General features: G+C 40.8%; 2 protein-coding genes across 3 annotated transcripts; one reads left to right on the top strand and one right to left on the bottom strand.

Moving 5' to 3' along the window:
• Positions 1-852: 852 nt before the first annotated feature.
• dtymk (deoxythymidylate kinase (thymidylate kinase)) lies at positions 853-5,927 on the top strand. The gene is made up of 5 exons (XM_008278170.1): positions 853-1,111; positions 1,215-1,323; positions 5,100-5,190; positions 5,274-5,471; positions 5,563-5,927. The coding sequence occupies exons 1-5, from the start codon at positions 982-984 to the stop codon at positions 5,671-5,673; spliced, it is 639 nt and encodes a 212-aa protein (XP_008276392.1). The 5' UTR covers positions 853-981; the 3' UTR covers positions 5,674-5,927.
• On the bottom strand, positions 5,829-18,244 carry atg4b (autophagy related 4B, cysteine peptidase). 2 transcript variants are annotated; one of them, XM_008278171.1, is made up of 13 exons: positions 18,189-18,244; positions 15,258-15,359; positions 15,052-15,123; positions 14,842-14,940; positions 14,565-14,666; positions 14,393-14,465; positions 12,106-12,185; positions 11,418-11,614; positions 7,968-8,046; positions 7,691-7,836; positions 7,493-7,549; positions 6,603-6,696; positions 5,829-6,514 (listed from the first exon to the last, which is right to left on the bottom strand). In XM_008278171.1, the coding sequence occupies exons 1-13, from the start codon at positions 18,196-18,198 to the stop codon at positions 6,441-6,443; spliced, it is 1,185 nt and encodes a 394-aa protein (XP_008276393.1). In that variant the 5' UTR covers positions 18,199-18,244; the 3' UTR covers positions 5,829-6,440. The 2 variants fall into 2 exon arrangements, with proteins under 2 accessions (XP_008276393.1, XP_008276394.1); XM_008278172.1 differs by having other exon boundaries at positions 11,418-11,581.
• Between the last annotated feature and the right edge of the window lie 1,778 nt (positions 18,245-20,022).

Raw genomic sequence — 20,022 nt, 5'->3', positions numbered from 1 at the left:
AAACATTTAAAAGATAAAACACAAAATACAGAAGAATAAAATAGTAAAAACAGAGGGATTAAAATACAAGAAAAAGACAAAAGATAAGAAAACAAAAACCTGTAGATGACAAAGTACACAATAAAATGGGGGAAAAAACCACAAGTAGTTACAGTTTAGACATGACTTTATGAATAATTGATTAACTTAAATTAGTCAAAGAAATAACTATCTTTTGCTTACTTTTAAAAGTGGCTACATTTGGTCAGTAAATCTAAATTACAAGAAACCATAACAGATTTTGCACTTGTCAAGCCAGCAGAGCAATATCATAATTAAGGAACAGTATAAAATGGTTTTAAAATAGGCTTAATTCATTCTATTTTTAAAAAATCCTTATTTCAAGGAGACAACCAGAGCTAGTTTTAATTTTCATTGTAGTTATTGATTCTCCCTGCGATAGACTGGCGACCTGTCCAGGGTGTCCCCTGCCTTCGCCCTAAGTCTGCTGGGATAGGCTCCAGCCCCCCCGCGACCCTAGTGAGGATTAAGCGATGTATAGATAATGGATGGATGGATTTTTTTTTTCTTCCTGATTACAGTTGTTATTGCCTTGCAATGTTACTATGTGCAGAAATTTGCTATGCTATATATTAAGTTGTTCACACAAACTATCAATTAACAAACTAGACTCGGAACATCGTGAAACTACAAAAACTGAAACTAGTGTTCTCTATTGTGCAGCACTAATTCATTCATGTAGTTCCATAATTATCCTGTGGGGGCAATAAAGGTCGTTTGCTGCGTCCAGTCTGCCGCAAATTTCACCCGAAGAAGAACATGTGACCGGAAACAGCCGCTGACTTCCTTGTTGACGTTCTGCTTCAGTAAAAGGCGGGTAAACGCTGATAAGAGGTTGAGTGAAGTGTTCGAGATTTAGCTTCAGAGGAACCTGTCCGTCTCTGTGTAAAACACCACAGCGCTGACGAACAGTCAACAGTAATGGCGTGTAAACGAGGGGCTCTCATTGTGCTGGAGGGGGTGGACAAGGCCGGAAAAACGACCCAGTGTAAGAAGCTGGTACAGGCTCTGCAGCAAAGCGGCAGACCCGCAGAGATGATGCGATTCCCCGGTGAGCCGCGTTTTTGTTTGTCACTTTGATGGCTTTCCACTACTATCTTATTGTCACTATTTTACCTTGTTATTGTGTGCCGTTATGTGGTTTCTCGGTACAGACAGAACTACAACGATCGGACAGCTGATCAGCGCCTACCTGGAGAAGAAGAGTGAACTGGAGGACCACACGGTGCATCTGCTGTTCTCTGCAAACCGCTGGGAGATGGTGTAAGTCTCTTACTTTGATGTGTAACACTCCAGTGCTGCACTTCATGGAGATAAACTGTGGACAAAATACGAAATTGAAAGTCTTCATTCAGTATCTTATTCAAAGGAAGGCAGTCTTTAAAGTAACCATTTTCTTGGTAGGCCTTCTGACGAAGCAGCTTTTAATGAGTAACTTTGCCAGCTGCATTTCATTAACGGGAGGTAGCTGAGCAGGAAACTCAGTGGAACTGAGCCATTCAAATCTGTGCAAGAATGTGAAAATGTACTATGTGAAAGTATAAAATAGAAAATGTGCTAAGTACTCACCAAAAAGAATGACACATTCAGGTGCAGGCACAACCGTAAAGGTTCATCTCACCAAAATCACAAGAAGACATGTTTCTGGGACAGTTTTGTAGAAAACTTTTGTAACATTACCAGTTATACACTAAAGCTGAATAATGAATCAATTTTAAATCAAAATCACAATTTGACGCAATGCAATTAGTAAATCGCAAAGGCTGCAATGGAGAATATATATCATGCAGTGTGTCTCTTGCAGGGTTTACACTGTTTGATTGCTGTCCATATTGTGTGACTGATACACTTTTGATAGTATCTCATGTATGGTAGTTCTCGTTCACTTGTTTTAAATCTGTTATGCAATGACTATTTAATATGTTGAAACTCAAATCACAATATCAGTCAGAAAAATCACTAAGAAATACATTACTCAACCCGTTCAAACCTAGTGCACCTTGTAGTGACACACTTTAAAAATTACTTCACTGTCAGGCTAATTCCTACTGGTATCCAACCAGGCAGAGAGATTTAAGTCTATTTGGCCAGCTTTTAAAAATGGAAATGCAGTTTTGTATGGTGCGGTGCATTTTCGAACCTTAACAATGACCTTTCCTTGATGAAACCCTGTCCTGGACAACTCTCCATCCATCCATCCATCCATTATCTATACACCGCTTAATCCTCACTAGGGTTGTGGGGGGCTGCAGTCTATCCCAGCTGACTTAGGGTGAAGGCAGGGGACACCCTGGACAGGTCGCCAGTCTATCACAGGGCTACATTTGGAGACAGACAATCATGCACACTTATATTCACACCTATGGACAATTTAGAATCACCAAATAACCTCAACATGTTTTTGGACTTGTGGGAGGAAGCCAGAGAACCGGGAGTGAACCCACGCTGCACGGGGAGAACATGCAAACTCACGGGGCGTGAACTGGTGACCTTCTTGCTGCGAGGCAACAGTGCTAACCACCAAGTCACCTTGCAGCCCGTTGGACAACAAGATAACCTAAAAACCTTACATTAGCACCTCTTTACACTGAAAAAAACTGTTTTAGTTTTTCACCATTTTATGGACAAATACATCAAATATACATCTAAATAATAATCACTGATGCAAAATATTTTTTTTGTCTCTAATTGGCTGCAAGGTGGCACAGTTGGTTAACACTGTTGCCTCGCAGCAAGAAGGTTGGCGGTTTGCGTCCCGGTGCGGGCACCGGAATCTTTCTGCGTGGAGTTTGCATGTTCTCCCCGTGCAGCATGGGTTCTCTCCGGGTTCTCCGGCTTCCTCCCACACAATACAAAAACATGTTGAGGGTAATTTAAATTTTCCGTAGGTGTGAATGTGAGTGTGCTTGGTTGTCTGTCTCTAAGTGTGGCCCTGTGATAGACTGGTGACCTGTCCAGGGTGTCCCCTGCCTTCACCCTAAGTCAGCTGGGATAGGCTCCAGCCCCCCCGCGACCCTAGTGAGGATTAAGCGGTGTATAGATAATGAATGGATGGACATCTCTAATTGGGATGACAGCAGATGTTCCTGAGGAAATCTGTTTTAACAAGAAAAGTTATCACACATAATAAAAAATGATAAATGGTTTGTTACAGCAAGCCAGACTGCCAACAGTTACCACGATTGTTGCTCCTCATGGATACGACTGGAAAGAGATTACAAGCTACATCATGAAAACACAAAATTTAGAGATTTCTAGTTTGGCTTCAATCTGCATATCTTGAAGCTACAAGAGTACAAACAAGCTGTTTTTGTGTTATATCTCCTGAAGTCATCAGACCAGACCATTGCCTACTTTGGTATGAACATCTGGGCACTTTACAATGCTAAAAACAGTGCATACCTTGTTAGATAATAAAAAGAATAGCCACAAACAAAGTGCGTTTCTTCTGTTACTTCCATTCTGCAGTGTACTTTGTATATATGGGCGGCTGTGGCTCAGGTGGTAGAGCGGGTTGTCCACTGATGGTAAGGTTGGCGGTTTGATCCCCAGTTCCCCCCACATGCCGAAGTGTCCTTGGGCAAGATACTGAACCCCAAATGGCTCCCAGATTAGCGCCTTGCATGGCAGCTCTGTCACCACTGGTGTATGAATGTGTGTGTGTGAATGGATGAATGAGAAACATTGTAAAGCGCTTTGAGTGCCGCAAAGGTAGAAAAGTGCTATATAAGGGCAGACCATTTACCATTTATATACACCTACAGTATAGATGAGTTTTATCTCATTAGCTCACTGCATGTTTTTCATGTAAAAGGTAGAAGTGTGGACAGTGAAAATATTGCTGCCGTCTTATTTAAATAAACGTCTGTTTAGCTGCTACGTATCAGCAAATGAGGTAACAGTGGAGACAGACTTTATGACCCACAAATGAAATGTTCTGAAGTTCTTGCATTTACAGTATTTTGAACTTAGTGTCTGTGGCGACATTCCTGCACAAAATCACAAGCTGCGTGGTTAGTGACACGTCTTCCTTTTCTAAGTGGTTATCTGTCTGTCAGAGAGGGTAGGCAGAGCTAACTCGACAGACTCACTCTTCAGTTTACCAGTGTGCGAAGCACCATATTGTTTTTCCTCAGTTCAGAAGACATTTCCTTTTCTGTTTTTTTGTGTGTTTGTGGTGACCTTCAATTGTTACAGAGACGTAACACAAGGGTGACACTTGTCGGATCTCTGGTTCCAAAGCACACCTGCAATTATCACGTCTCACCATAGGTGACACCAAAGATAACAAAACGGAGATCTTTGAGATTGTTACATTAAAAAGCGTTAATTTAAAAAAATAAAACAGTCCCACTAAAATGTAAATATACTAACTAATAACATCTTCAGTGTCGAGTGTTGTGACATTGTGTAATGTTCAACAAGTAATGTGTTAACATTCAAACCATCAGTGAATGAATCCTCCTGTCAACAAGTTTTGTCTCAGTGGTTAAAGCCCAATACAATAATATTATATAGTTCCATTTTTTTTCCATAAACATAACAATTCACTATCATGGTGAATTAAATACTTAAAAAGCAGTGTATTGATACACAGCTGAAAATAGTATTTGTGTTTAATGGGGTTTTTCCTGCATTGAGGATTTCTGGCTCTCTTGCCCTGTTGAAATATTGTTTCCTAAAACTCTAGGACAAAGATGTTTTAGGAAAATTATCTCCTTTTTAAAAGTTATTTCTTTTACAAGGAGTAATGAGCCTTGAGCCATAGATAGGCTGAAGAAGTTGAATAAAAATAAAACTATTAAAACAACAAACTCAAAAGAAGATTGCTGCTTTTGGTGTTTTTACGGGACTCATTGATAATGGCAAAAAATTATATATATATCCCGTCTATTTAAAAATACCTACAACTTTTGGTAGTTGGCAGTGCCAACAATGATGCAAGCCCCAATCTGACGGAAAAAAATGTAACTTGACTGGTTTCTTGCCTTAATTTCCTTATGCAGCATATTAAAATAAAAAAATGTACTAACCCACAGGCCTTCCATGAAGAAGAAGTTGGACCAGGGCATCACCCTGGTTGTAGACAGGTACGCCTTCTCTGGAGCTGCTTTCACCAGTGCTAAGCCGGTGAGTTAGTTTCTTTTGCCTTTTATGCTCTGCGTCCATCAGTCAGTTTAATTACATGCAGTTGAGGTTTTTGTCTTCTCCAGGGTTTCTGCCTCGACTGGTGCATGAAACCTGATGTGGGACTGCCAAAGCCCGACCTTGTTATGTTCCTGCAGCTGAGCCCGTCTGAGGCTGCTCTCAGAGGTCAGTTCGGGGAGGAGAGATATGAGACAAGTGTTTTCCAAAGAGCGGTTCAACAGAAGTTTGAACAGCTGATGAAGGATCCTTCAGTAAACTGGCAGGTACGAAGAAGGTCTGGATTAACAAGTTATTCCCACTGGTCATTGATCAATAAAATCAAACCTCTAACAATCTAAAAATTGTCCGTCTTAGGTAATTGATGCCTCACAGAACATTGAGGGCGTGCACAACAGCATTATGGACCACAGCCTTAATGCCATCAACACAGCTCAGGACCAACTGCTTGGAGAGCTTTGGAAGTGAACCTGAACGCATCACATTGAAACTAGAGTTACTGAAAAACTCTTCTGCAAACCAGACACTTTGTGCCTCGATTTTACTTTGGGAATAGACTTGGCTATGCGTCAAAGGTCATATCACACTTTCTTAACATTGAAGAGAGATGTGCAACTGTCAAATATCAGATTCTGATTTTATTTTTACGTTTAATCCTCTTACATGTCTATTGTTCTGCTGCCTGCCTATATATTGTTTTGATTAAATAATCTTCAAATGAACTTATGTGTATGTTTAGACTTGGCAAGGATACTTTGCATGAACAACTAACACAACTTCAGATTTTACTAAATTTGGTTTTCATTACAGGCTGTTACAGACTTCAGTTATTAGTGACAAACCGCGTAAGCCATGGGCATCATGAACCATTGTGTTTCTATACAACATAAAACTGTTATGGCAATTTAACTTATGGAGTCAGGGAAAGGCACCATATCACTTCAGAATAAACATTTAAAGTGTTAAGACTCAAATGGAAACATGTATGTGAAGATGTGCATACAGAATTTTATCCTGAGCTCCTGCTACAGCTTCCACCGGGCGGTCTCAGTGTTGGATAGAGAGAGCATTCAGAGGCTGTTGAGAAGAATGCTGTCTGATACCATTGGAGCTGGACTGGCTCAAGAGGTCTCCAGTTAATGTTCATCCCCTCAGGCTTCCCTTCTGATACAGAGAAGAGACAGAGAATCTTTCGCCTACTGCAGAGAACAGTAAATCATTGTTCATTATGTTCCTCACAGGGAAAGGATCTCAAACTCCTCGTCTTCTGAATCGAAGAACCTCTCCAACCTGTCTGAGTCTGAAAAATCTGTGAGGGGAATTTAAAATAATGTAAAATTGATAACCCTTATTGATATTTTTGGAAAATGTTTTAAAATCATATGCAGTTCATTTACCAGGAGTTAGGTTTAGAGCATCCACGCTGACCATGTGAGAAGGCTGACTGTCTACGAGTTCAAACATGGGCAGACCCCATCTGTTGCAGGACAGCTAAAAAAAAGGGACCAACATGTTATTATGTACAGATCTCTTTAACATAAAGGGATGCTTTATTTAACCCTCTGAACCCCAGAGCACACCGGCAGGTTAAAAAGGGATGTCATGTTTTTCAGCTTTCTGACGTTCTTTGAAGTAATCGTGTGAAGTGTTGTTTTATTTGGAGATTAACCAAATCTAAGCCTAAAATCATGATCATTCATCAAAATCACTTTATTTTTGTGAAATTTTTGAATGAGACTTGAAGAATAAACAGAGTGCATTAGATTTTGGGAACAACATAAAAGTCCATTCTGAGCTCTTCAGCAGCAAGCCATGACTGACTCCACTGTGACCAATAGCCATCTGACAAAAATTTGGGGATTTTTAAAAAAGAACGCAAGTCTGGAAATGGTTTGAGAGCAAAATTAAGCATACTTGATCAATACAGTGATTAAAAATGGTTTACAGTGAAGCAAGTTGCTAGAAGACACATTCAGCATCTCTCATCTCTCTGGAGGAGTTGACGTGTTACGAGCTACAGTGTTTTGTAAAATATAGATTTTTTATTTATTTTTTTTTTTTAATGATTTGTGGGATTGTAACTTTGAAACACTGCACACAAGACGTTTTGAGTTCCCTCTACCTCCAGCAGTTTCCACAGAGGTGCAGGACTTCATATTGCAGTAAAAATGAGCCCACAAAGTGTGAGAGGAGCAAAGAAACACTCAGAAACTGGTTGGGGTTCAGAGGGCTAAGTGCAATACTCAAGTAGAAGGAGAAAAAAAAAGAACATTGTTCAGAGACATACCCTTCTTATGCGCATACACCAGTCGTCAAACTCGTCCTCTGTTCTGCAGAAGAAACCCTGGCAGACACAAGAAAACAATCAGCTATGGATCATCCGAGATACAGCAAAAAGTTTTCAGCCTTCTCACATTCATGTTTAACAATGGGCTTTAGTTTGAGATACAAAAGCTCTGCTATAAAACTATAAAACCCTCCCTACTGCTGCGATGGAAGGGTCCAGTTCACAGATGTGCATGCGACAGGGCGGGTGCTGACAATGGTACGTCTCATCAGGGACCTGACCGTCTTCACACGGCTCCACTGCAGGCTGTGTGGTGTGTGGGTCTAAATAAATGAGCTCCTCTCCTGGCAACAAAGAGATGTGTTCAGAACCACACTACTCTGTTGATAAAGGTAATAAGAAAAATAATCACATGATGAGTATGAACTGTTTGCAATGCACTGTTGAGTGTTTATTTCACAGAGACTAGACATACCGACATAACCAATGAAGTAATGGGCACTGTTGGGTTTCCCCCCAATAACACCCAGGGACTGAGGCAGCATGAAGCATTGCTGTGAAAAGAGATAAGACGGTTTATCTCACCCGAGCTGTGACTGAATTTGCCTTATTGTTAACCTGGCCAAAAGTTCATATGACGACCTTTTGTGGTAAAATCATGACCCACCATATTAATCACAATTCTCCCCACAGGTTTAGTGGAAGATCTTACAGCCTGGGTGGAGTTTATTAAGTGGTATTGTAATAGTGGCTAATGTAGCTTGAAGCCTCAAGCAGAGAGGAGGTTATGAAGGTTTGACAAAGTCACTTCTTTCTAGCATATCACCCCCACATTTTCAAATCAAATCAAATCTTATTTATATAGCACGTTTCATGCACTACAGCAACACAAAGTGCTCTACAGCATTTAAAAACAACATAGCATTTAAAAACATTACATCATTTAAAAACATTACAACATTTAAGAATATTACAAAAGAAAACCCGTCCCTCCCACCCTCCATGCATACACATACACATATGGCACACACACACACCACAAGACTAAAGGAAGCATTTTCTTTCTACTTCCATTTTCTTATAGACTTCAACCACTTGTCACCACTTCAATTTTACGCAGCTCCCTCTGGAACAGCAAGCGGCTTTACAGAACTTTATTCTTATATGCAATAAAGCACCACCAGAACCTGAAAATAGACTTTGATGTTCGTGAAGCTCCCCTTTAAACTTTTAACAATTGAAAACTTCTTTTGTTTAAGGACAAAAAAAAAAAAGACAGAGAACAAGCTACTTGGAAAGTGTAGTGAGCTAAATATCATTTACTCTCCATTAAATGAAGCTTTACTAGACTGAAACTACCCAAAGAGAAATGCATCAAGCAAAGCAACACACCAACGTGGAAAAAGTGCTTAGTTTATTATATCAGAAGCATTTTTTAAACTACACTTAATGCCATTAATTTGATGCCTACAGAAAGTGAAAATCATGGTGCTAGCTGGTAGTTAACTGCTGACAAGCTAGCTGGTGTTTGTAGACCGCAATAAGGATTGGTACGTGATAATACATGCGATGCATACATAAGTGTGTATGGTGGTGGCATCACATACTGATCCTTATTTTTGTTTCAAACTTTTCTGAAAGCTCCTTCGTGCTTGTCACTTTTGAAATGCTTAGGAAAATGTAGCTTGTGCAGACGCAATCACACTACTTGATGAACAAAAGAACTCTGCTACTGAAAACCTGTTTGATTCAGGAAACAGCCCCGTTGCCACCATGCTACTCAGAGATGTAGTTAAACAAGCAATGCTGTTACTTGTAAAAATGTGACTGACCAACACTGGGAAAGCCCACAGCAAGGCTGCAGACCCAACATTCAGAGGCACTTATCATCATCTCTGGGGACTTTAATCACACCACACTGAACTCTGCCTTGCCTACTTTCCACCAGTTTGTGAACTGCCCCACCAGAAAAAAACGGACAATCGACCTCCTGTGTGGTAATGTACAGGACGCATTCTGTGTGGATGTAGTCTCTCCTGCCAAGACCGTTGTTACCCAAACAACAAACCTTGGGTGACGCAGGAGGTCAAAACTGCACTCAACAGGAAGAAGGTGGCCTTAAGGACCAAAGACAGGGAGGCAATCAGAGCAGCACAGAGGGAGGTGAAGCTGTGCCTGAAAGAGGCCAAAGCCACCTACAGGAGGAAGGTGGAGCAGCAGCTGACGGACAACAACATGAGGGAGGTCTGGCAGGGTGTGAATACCATCGCACGCTTCAGAACAAAAGCCAGAACAGCAGGGGGGACGGTGGAGGAGGCAAACAATCTGAATGCCTTCTTCAACTGGTTTGACCAGCTCATGACCCCCCCACCCGGCCTAGCAAGCTGAATGACTATCGACCAGTGGCACTCACTTCACACCTGATAAAGACGCTGGAGCGGCTCCTCCTCCACCTCCTCAGGCCCCAGGTTCAACACGCCCAGGACCCTTTACAATTTGCCTACCGGGCAAATGTTGGGGTGGAGGATGCTGTGCTGTACCTCCTCCATCGAGCCCACTCACACCTGGACAAGGGAAGCGGCACTGTGAGGATTCTTTCTATGGACTTCTCAAGTGCCTTTAACACCATCCAGCCCCCGCTACTGCGGGGAAAGTTAGAAAGGATGGGAGTGGACTCGTGCCTGGTGGACTAGATCTCCGACTACCTCACTGACAGACCACAGTATGTCAGACTGAAGGACACCACATCTGACACTGTGGTCAGCAGTACAGGGGCACCTCAGGGGACAGTGCTGGCCCCTCTCCTCTTCACCCAGTACACCTCTGACTTCTGTTACAACTCGGGGCTGTGCCACATACAGAAGTACGCAGATGACACAGCCATCACGGGGTGTATCAAGGATGCCAGAGAGAGTGAGTACAGGAGTCTGGTAGACGACTTTGTTGTCTGGTGCAGAGAAAACCACCTGCAGCTCAATGCCTCAAAAACAAAGGAACTGGTCATAGACTTCAGGAAATCTGGACCATGCCCATGACCAGTTCTGATTGAGGCACATGAGGTTGAACTTGTAGAAAACTACAAGTACCTTGGGCTGTGGCTGGACAACAAGTTGGACTGGACATACAACACAGACTACCTGTACAAGAGGGGACAGAGCAGGCTGTACTTCCTGAGGAGGCTCCTGTCGTTCAACATCTGCAGGAAACTCCTGCGGATGTTCTACCAGTCGTCGGTCGCCAGCGTCCTTTTCTATGCCGTGATGTGCTGGGGCAGCAGCACATCAAAAAGGGACGCATCGAGGCTGGACAAATTAATCAGGCGGGCCAGCTCTGCAGTGGGCATGAAACTGGACTCCCTGGTGACAGTGGCAGAGAGGAGGACACTGAACAAACTGCTGGTCATCATGGACGATGCCAGCCACCGTCTGCACACTGTCATCATCACCCAGAGGAGCCAGTTCAGCGACAGGCTGCTTCTCCCCAGGTGCAAAACTAACAGGACTAAAAACTCCTTTGTTCCCCGAATGTTGTGTTGGTGTTGCTGGTAAACAATTTCCCTGAGGTTCTACCAAGGGGATCAATAAAGTTCTATCTATCTATCTATCTATCTATCTATCTATCTATCTATGTACACACAGTACAGTGAACATTACAGTTGTTGTAAATGTGCCGGATTATTTGCTTCAATTAAGGATTTCGGTGAGTTTAAGTGAAGGACTCATCTCAAAAGCCATAGTTTGGCAGTAAAGTACATATTTGTATTTGTAATGAGATAGAAACATTTTCATTTAATTAAAAAAAAAATCTATATCACTATTTCTTTGGAGTTCTCCACACAGAAGGTTGATGTATACACCCACATAAAACCTTTAAGATTGAGAAATTACTCCTATAGAACATGAATGTGCATATTGAAGTTTCTCACCTTGAGGGTTTCGATGTAGGCCTCATTTATGTCACTCAGGCCCAGCCTGAGGGGGATGAGCAGAACCAGGGGCTTCCAGAGAGCCGTTTCCTCCTCAGCCAGGGCACATGCTCCCTCCAGGCAGCCGTTGAGCTCCCCCATTCCCTCTGATTCACTACAGGCTCCTGCAACATCCAGCCAGGGCATACAAAGACGCTCTGCAGTGAAAAAATTATGACAAAAAAAAAACAAAACCCAAAATATCTGTATTACTATGAGTCTATAGTACCAATGCACAGTTTATGTTTGTAGTCTATGTTGAGGAAAATAACACTTTATCAGATTCACATTAGGGCATGCTGTAGGCTCCAGTCAGAGACGACTGAAACAGACGAGCTTTGGAGTGAAATACTGACACTGATCACTCAGCTACTTTGTGTCTTAAGTCATATGCTGGACGCTTTCTAACTGTGGCATTTTTATTACTGGCAAATTATAAGGTACTGTAACACCGTCTTTGGATGAACTCACTTTCTCACATAAATGTTTTGAATCTGTAATAACAGTAAGATTTAGTCAAAATACTACTTGTGTAAACCACTCAACACAGTCCATAGTTTAACCCGGAGTGACATTTAAACTACTTATGCTGATCAAAGACAACAGGAGAAAACTCTCAAACACCAAATTGAAATACAGCTGCACTCACTGATCTCCTCGATGACCACTGTGTTGTCCATCGCCACGTGTACAACTAATCTGCTCCACGTATCAAACACTGCCAGCTTCCTGAAAGTAAGACAGCACAACACAGTCACACATCTGGGTATTACCAAGGTAAAACACTTCTTTGGACTGCTTTTACACCTGGAGTGCAGTATCTTATCTGTTTGACAGTGGGTTGTTAATATGTGGTGAGTGGAAAAGCAAGAAAATGCAATGCAAACAACAAGATGATACACACTGTTTGCCTTGCTCACACTGACTGAATGTCTGCTGTACTGGGTTAGAGTTCTACTCAGCAGATTCCTGTTTGTAAACCACTGCAGTGTTCTGTCTCCCTGATAGCAGCTTATTTTGGCAGACGAAGTTTCTTTTTTCACTTGATAAAACTTTGTTTTTCACACTTAAATACTTTTCCAGGGTCCTATTTATAGCAGCAGTTGTAATATTTGTGGGGAAAAAATAAAACAGAAATTGAAATTCTGATTAAAAGATTCAATGTGGAGTTTCTGACAATGAGTAGCGATACACAACAATGTTTTTATTTAATGGGTCCCTGTTTTGTCTGTATTGTTATTGAGCAATAAGAGTTAAATCTATTACCTTGAACCTGACAGTTTAACATGGTGTAAAGAAGTCTAATGTGGGGCAAAGGGCAATTTTAGATTCAAGAATATTTTTTCTAAAGCTGACAGGTAGCAAGATTGTGGCTGCATATGCATGTATACAGTCATAAATCTGTGCAGATTCTCAGTCATCCAGGTCCTGACAATCCTAGGAGCCTCAGATAAAACGGAAATGAACTTCTCTTTTTGGTTCTTGAAGACCTTAAAGTCCAGTTGCTTTTTATTGAAGCTTCTTGGATATACAGCCACAAGTAATACTATGTTCTACATTGATAGATATACTTCATGAATAAATCATTTGTTTATATCGTGGCTCAGTAAAACATCAGTTCAAAGATGCACATGAACATGCCACTTTGAAAAAGCACTGCAATGAATAGGCAATGTGTTTTGTTTTCACATCATTATCGCGAGGGCTGCAGGGTGGCGCAGTTGGTAGCAAGAAGGTTGCCGGTTCGCGTCCCGGTGGGGGCACCGGAATCTTTCTGCGTGGAGTTTGCATGTTCTCCCCGTGCAGCGTGGGTTCTCTCCAGGTTCTCCGGCTTCCTCCCACACAGTCCAAAAACATGTTGAGGTTAATTGGTGATTCTAAATTGTCCGTAGGTGTGAATGTGAGTGTGCTTGGTTGTCTGTCTGTAAGTGTGGCCCTGCGATAGACTGGTGACCTGTTCAGGGTGTCCCCTGCCTTCGCCCTAAGTCGGCTGGGATAGGCTCCAGCCCTCCGCAACCCTAGTGAGGATTAAGCGGTGTATAGATAATGGATCATTATCGCGACCTTTTGGACTCATTTGTTGTTATTGTTTTGACAACAGTAACCCTGTAAGTCTGAGTAGATAATGCAATTTTCCACCTTTTGGATCCTTTAAGTTATTGTCAGGGCTCACATATAGAAATGATTAGATTTGGAGTTTTTGCCTGTCTGAAAAAGGCTGTGCACTACAACCATCCATCTGGCTTGTGGCCAACAGCCTACTAGGTTATGTTTTTAGCATCTTATATCTATAAAGTAAACATTTACAATCGCAAACAAATCAGGACATAGACAGCGCACTGTCTTTTTCATTTGTCACTTTATACAATTTATATTTATTGTGGTAATAAACAAGGTAATTTTAATTAATTTATTTATTTTGGCAACTCTACTTCCCACTTTTCCTTCTATCCTCGAACCCATTTCAGGCATAGAAAATTCCCTTGCTTTAAGACTGGTACGAGCAATGTGCTTGCAAACTCAGTGAAAAACAAAACTGAAAGTTAAGAAAGATTAGATTATGTAAATATTGTACAACCTGAGATACTGAAAAATCTCTTGATAAATGTTATGAGAAAAATAAATGCATTCAACACATTTTCTAGACTTTAAAGACCCACATTTCATTTTAGTCAAAAAATGCTTGACAGTACCATAATTGTTTGTTCACACGAACGCTCCATCGGGCCCTTTTATTTCTTGCCAGTGCCAATAATTTGGCAGTTCCATTTTTCCAAATGTGAGGATTTTGTATATATCTGCTTTGCTAGTTTGATTTCACAATTATGTGCAAAAATAATCAATTGAGCAACTGACAACAAAAACAAGAATTAGTTGCATGGTAAAACACAAAGGCAATAAACAAATGGAAATCTTTTCAACTTTACAGTACTTACTTGAGGACCTGGGCGACTGTGTTTGGACCATACCACTGGCCTATGGGCTTTCCCTCTCCAACTCCCATTTGGGCTGCAGCATTTGGGAACAAAAGAAGAATTTAATGCAAACTCTTCCAGGGATTCCCCAGCGAGCCCTTGATATAACTGGAAGAGCTTGACAGTCACTCACCAATTTGATGGATGGAATAATAGCTGTCTTTTTTGTCAATGAAGGCGTTGAGAATACTGATGTACTCTTCTCTTTGTTTGTGGCCTCTGGCCCATCTCCAGTCTGAAAACAAAAAGACAGTTATCAAGTCTGTCTCAAACAACCTCTGTTTAGTACAGTCTACTCACTGGAGAAGAGCTGTTAGTGTCACATAGTGATACAATCGGATTTATCTGTTTTACATGTCCACAAAATCTAGATTTTAGAGCTTTAATTTGGTGTCTTAAAGTTATCTTACCTCTGCCTAAATGTCTACACACCAAAGCCTCACCGAGGATCATCTGGCCGCACCGTAACATACAACCCCATCCTGTATCTGATGTTGGTCCGGTGCCTCCTGTAACACATTCAAGAATCATATCAGATTTCTCTTTGGTCACTACAAGTGAAACTGAGATGACTCAAATCTCATGATCTCAGCTACACACACATCTGCTGGTCAACTCACCAATTGGTGGGAAGTTTTTTCTATATGTAAACCACAGTCGTGAAGTGACGTCTGATAAAATGTCATCTTTTTCTATTTGAAGAGCAGAAATCACGGCATTACAACATATTAAAAAAGGATGAAATATTGTGTATTGTTCTGTTCATCTGATTCTTGAATGTACTCATTCAACACAGCTCAGTCAACTACATTTTCCAAAGTCCCACCTGTGAGTGCATTGTACTGTTTCCCCAAGATCCACACAGGCTCTGAGGTCTCAGGAAAATCTTCAAATTCTCCAAAGCGAAGTGTGTCGTACGTCAAAGTAGCTGCAAAAGAACACAACTGTGAGTCCATGGGAAACTGAAAGAGCAAAACAGATGGCGGTTATTGCCTGTATTGTTGTTAACTACTGGCTACTTGATGCTACTGATAAAAGTGAAGCTATCCATCTGGGAGTAAACATGCAGCATCCATTAGTTGCAGAATCTCAATAACTTCCAGGAACAACTATTTACATACAGCCATCTTTAAATTGACAAGCATTATGAGAACCTGTTCCATGAAGAGGAAGAGTTTTAAAATGCAAGTGAAGACTTTTCTTTGTGACTGATTAAGTATCAAGTTCCTGTAAAATACATTTCAAGGTGAAATGAATGCAAGCGCTAAGAATCATCAATCCATCCATTATCTATACACCGCTTAATCCTCACGAGGGTCACGGGAGGGCTGGAGCCTATCCCAGCTGACTTAGGGTGAAGGCAGGGGACACCCTGGACAGGTCGCCAGTCCATCGCAGGGCCACACTTAGAGATAGACAACCAAGTACACTCTCATTCACACCTACGGACAATTTAGAATCACCAATTAACCTCAACATGTTTTTGGACTGTGTGGGAGGAAGCCAGAGAACCCGGAGAGAACCCACACTGCACAGGGAGAACATATAAACTCCACGCTAAGAATCAAAAAACCTTAAATAGCCCTGTACCAGTGATTTAAGTGATTTACTATTGTACTTCCATAAAGCAGGAAGACTTTTGAAAGACTGATTGTAAAAAAAAAAAAGTTAAAAACATTTGTTGCAGCTGAGATATCCTGACTTTAAGTCTGTAGCATGATCCAGTCTCTTAAAACACTTGCTCCCACACTTGTTGCTACTAAGTTTCATATGTGAACAATATTATCAGGGTTATTACAAAACGTTCATCCAGAAGTACGAAACTAATGCTTTCACAAGGCAAAAATGTCAACATGCATGTCAAACTGACAAAACCAAAGGATTTATTTCCCTGGTTTGGGATTTTAGTTCTGTCATGCAAAACTTGCCAATTCCACATCATCATCCACTCATACATATACAAAGGCAAGAACTATAAAACTAATACACCAATGCTTGTACATTCGTTTATGTTTTGCACTGATTCAAACAAACAGATATTTCTCAGGCCTGACCTCCAACTCTATAATCAAGCCAAGGACAAACACACGTTTTAAAAAGTTTATTTATGGTTCGTTTGATCACTCGTATCATTCAGATTTTGACTGTTACCAATAAATCCTCAGAAAGCTCTAGCTGTTGATTTAAGGAGAATCTAAACACCCTCAGGTGTAAGTCAATAACAAAGAAACATGAAGAGCATAGTCCAGTTTATGCTTTCCAACTTTAAACTGACCATTACTATAGACAGAACAGGAAATTCAAAGTGTAACCCAGTGTGCAATCAGAGTGACAGTCCTTATCTGCATGCTTTTACCACAGCTGGAAACAGGCACCAGTTGTGCCTGTTTGCTGCAGAGCTCTTTGCACACACTGTGCTTTCCCCTCATTTGTCTTACTGCATGAACAACCTGTTCACAGCCCAGTATGACTACACTTAAGACTGTGTACTTAACATGGCAGAAAAAAGCCAAAAGATCATCACTAAAATCTTGAAAAACTTCCTCGGTTTTGATAACTTTGTAAATTTTGATGCATAATTGATGTTTAAAATTATTCATAATCTCACACCCCTCCTCTGAGAGGTTGCCTGTCCTGTCCAGGCAGAAGCAGTGTAAGCAGAACTAGACAATCTACTAGAGGTGACTGCAGTTCAGAAAGACAGTCTTTGGTGGGGAAGTGGAATTCCATACCCACACTATTAGAGAAGAAGCTTTGCAATGTTTAAACTCAGCCTCAGGCTTTAGCTAGGGTCAACACAAAGTGTCCCCAACAATACTTTATTTACTGTATTTATTAAATCAATCCCATGTTTTCTCAAACTAAAATACTAATGGAAAAAAACAACAACACTGGGCTCAATTGCCAAAAAGAATGGCCACACACACACACACACATATATATATAGAGAGAGAGACAGAGTTTTGGCCTAACTAATATAAAATGTAAAATGTGCTGATATAAAGTTACAGAACAGGCTTTGTGGTGCCTGTCAATATGTAACGTTAACCACATAACTAACTACACACACGAAAACTTGACTGGCTAGCTGTCAGTTGGTAGTTAGTTAGCTTGGACACAGAACACAGTGATTTACAGATGCAAAAAAGAAGAATGAAGGGAGGTGTTTACAGTCTTTGGAGAAGCAAATGTACAAACAAGTTTGTTTGCTATTGCTCTAGCTACACGAGTCTTGCTGTATACCATATAACCCGCACAGCAAACAGCATTCCCGGTGCTAACAGTAGCCGAAATAACTGATGTGAGGGTGACAGTGCATCGATTGGGATGCTCATCTTGGGCGGTAGCATAATGTTAGCATTAACAGTCAAAGGAAGGACAGAAGGTAAATTATTACGAGCAAAACTCCACAGAAACACATGACATTAGCACTAATGACTTCTGGACTCCGTGCTCGAAGTTACACCGCCGCAAAGCGAGCTGTCAAAGCGACGAGTCCGGAACATTTAGCAATAACAGCAGGCTAACGTTAGTTAGCAGTTAGCTTTAGTCATCACTTTAGCAGGCTAACGTCACCGAGGCTACAGAGCAATACGGGTCTGTGTTGGTCTGCCAGCTGCCATTGGCGATCCTTTCGTGACAGAGAGGGAGAACTGTTGTCTGGTATGGCACGGCAATGCCGTGATTACTTTGCTTCACTAGACTGGGTTGCTAAGGGAGAGAAAAAAAATGCATTTTGCCATAAAATCTCGTTTACCTGCATCCATCCCGACGGTCTTCACCCTATCTTGTTTGTTGTTCTCTGCTCTCTGACCTGCTGGACCAATGGAAAGAGCTTCCTGCTGTGGAATTCAGAAAGAGGCGGGACTTTGCTTACGGCAGCCAATAGGATCTGGGGTGGCAGGGTTACTTCACCCTTAACCAATCAGTGCCATAGCTGACGTTGCAAGTGTCGTGCCAAAGAGTGATCGTCTTCCAAAACACTGACTGCGGCCCCTACAGTATGACTAAAATCAAAGTCAATAATGCATCAAAGTCAATTGATTTCATTCATGAACAAGCTCATAGGATAATTGCAAAAAAGCTATTGTATTTATTTTTTATATAAACACCATGTATAGCTCATGTTGATAACAGTCTAATTATTCTGTTACATACTTTCACCACATACATAAAGTTATATGTATTTGCGCGTTATGAATTTTTGATTTAGATGTATATGTATGGCACACTTGCTTTTTGACAGACAATCCCTTTTTGACAGTACCCCTGTAACGGTTTCAGGTTGACTTGTAAGTTCAGACACTGCAGGTAAATTGTATACATTTTTTAGCTAATAGATACCATCATGAAACTTTCCTACATTATGCACAATAGGACTATTGCTTTTTTTATTTCAAGTTTATTTAAAATGTATGTTTACATATTTAAATCAGGTCTATCTAAAAAAAAAAAAAAAAAATCTAAACATTACCCAGCCAACTTTAAAATNGCCAACTTTAAAATGATTTTTTTTCCTTACCTCTTTCCAGATCTTATAAAATACATGCAAACACCGGTTTTTCTTTCTTTAATTCTCCAATGGATCTATCAAAAAAAAAAAAAAAAAAAAAATCTAAACATTACCCAGCCAACTTTAAAATGATTTTTTTTCCTTACCTCTTTCCAGATCTTATAAAATACATGCAAACACCGGTTTTTCTTTCTTTAATTCTCCAATGGATTTATTTACTCATGGCTTCGAATTTCTAACTGACTTTTTTTCCTTTGTAGGGGGCAACCGAGTCCAGTTCAAGGAGAGGCCACCTTCTGTGTGTTAAACTGTGGATTACAGACAACTGTAGAAGCAGCAGAAAAACATGAATGACATGCAACATATACGTAAGAGATGTATGTTAAAATCACCTAAAATAAATGCATATATAGATATTTAACAAGAAAGCTCTGATAGAAAAAAAATGTTTGGTCTCTGTGTTCAGAAGATACTCTATACATGGATTTGACTCATCAGAGGTTTGTCTATTAAATACACCTGCACCCACTGTTCACTTGTGTGATACATTGCTGTACCTCCAGTTTCAGAACATTGTTTACTAAGTAGCATTTTGACAGTTGCAAACAATGCAAGTGAAATAGTCAGAAGTTGAACTTTTATTTTTAGCAAAGAGGGCCTCTCCAATCATGACTGGAATGAAATTTTATAAGGGAGGTATTGCATGGAGCTCTAAAGCACTTTGCGGATCAAATGTGTCTTCAGCTCACCATCAGAAGATCAATACATCAAGCTTTGTCCAACAACAGATAGAAAATTAGCTTCATCACAGATGCTGAACCGACTAACTAAAGTACACAAGAGTCAAATCAGCAAAAGTCCTGTCAAAAGAAGGCCGTCTAGTTGTGTGTGGACACCTGCAGCAAATCGACTCCACCCTGAAGAAGGAGCCATATCACTCCATTCGGCAGTGACATGAGCCAACATTTGTGAAGGTAAAAGATTCAGAGAGCGCACTAATGAGCCCAACTGCATCTCAAAGGTTTGACATGAAAACCAAAGAAGACCAAGTAGCACTGACTGTCGTGGACTCTCCTTC

The sequence above is a fragment of the Stegastes partitus genome, unplaced genomic scaffold (genome assembly GCF_000690725.1).
Source record: "Stegastes partitus isolate 25-593 unplaced genomic scaffold, Stegastes_partitus-1.0.2 Scaffold117, whole genome shotgun sequence".
In the NCBI taxonomy this organism is placed as follows: domain Eukaryota; kingdom Metazoa; phylum Chordata; class Actinopteri; family Pomacentridae; genus Stegastes; species Stegastes partitus.
The sequence above is the reverse complement of the archived record's forward strand: the minus strand, read 5'-3'. Positions and strand labels throughout refer to the sequence as shown.

Excerpts from the sequence above, each read along its gene's own strand:
- dtymk (XM_008278170.1), top strand. The coding sequence starts at position 982 with ATGGCGTGTAAACGAGGGGCTCTCATTGTGCTGGAGGGGGTGGACAAG. Across the intron at positions 1,112-1,214 it reads AGAGATGATGCGATTCCCCG|ACAGAACTACAACGATCGGA; the intron begins GTGAGCCGCGTT and ends TTCTCGGTACAG. Across the intron at positions 1,324-5,099 it reads GCAAACCGCTGGGAGATGGT|GCCTTCCATGAAGAAGAAGT; the intron begins GTAAGTCTCTTA and ends ACTAACCCACAG.
- atg4b (XM_008278171.1), bottom strand. Across the intron at positions 14,941-15,051 it reads AAAAAACTTCCCACCAATTG|GAGGCACCGGACCAACATCA; the intron begins GTGAGTTGACCA and ends AATGTGTTACAG. Across the intron at positions 14,466-14,564 it reads TTATTCCATCCATCAAATTG|CCCAAATGGGAGTTGGAGAG; the intron begins GTGAGTGACTGT and ends CAAATGCTGCAG.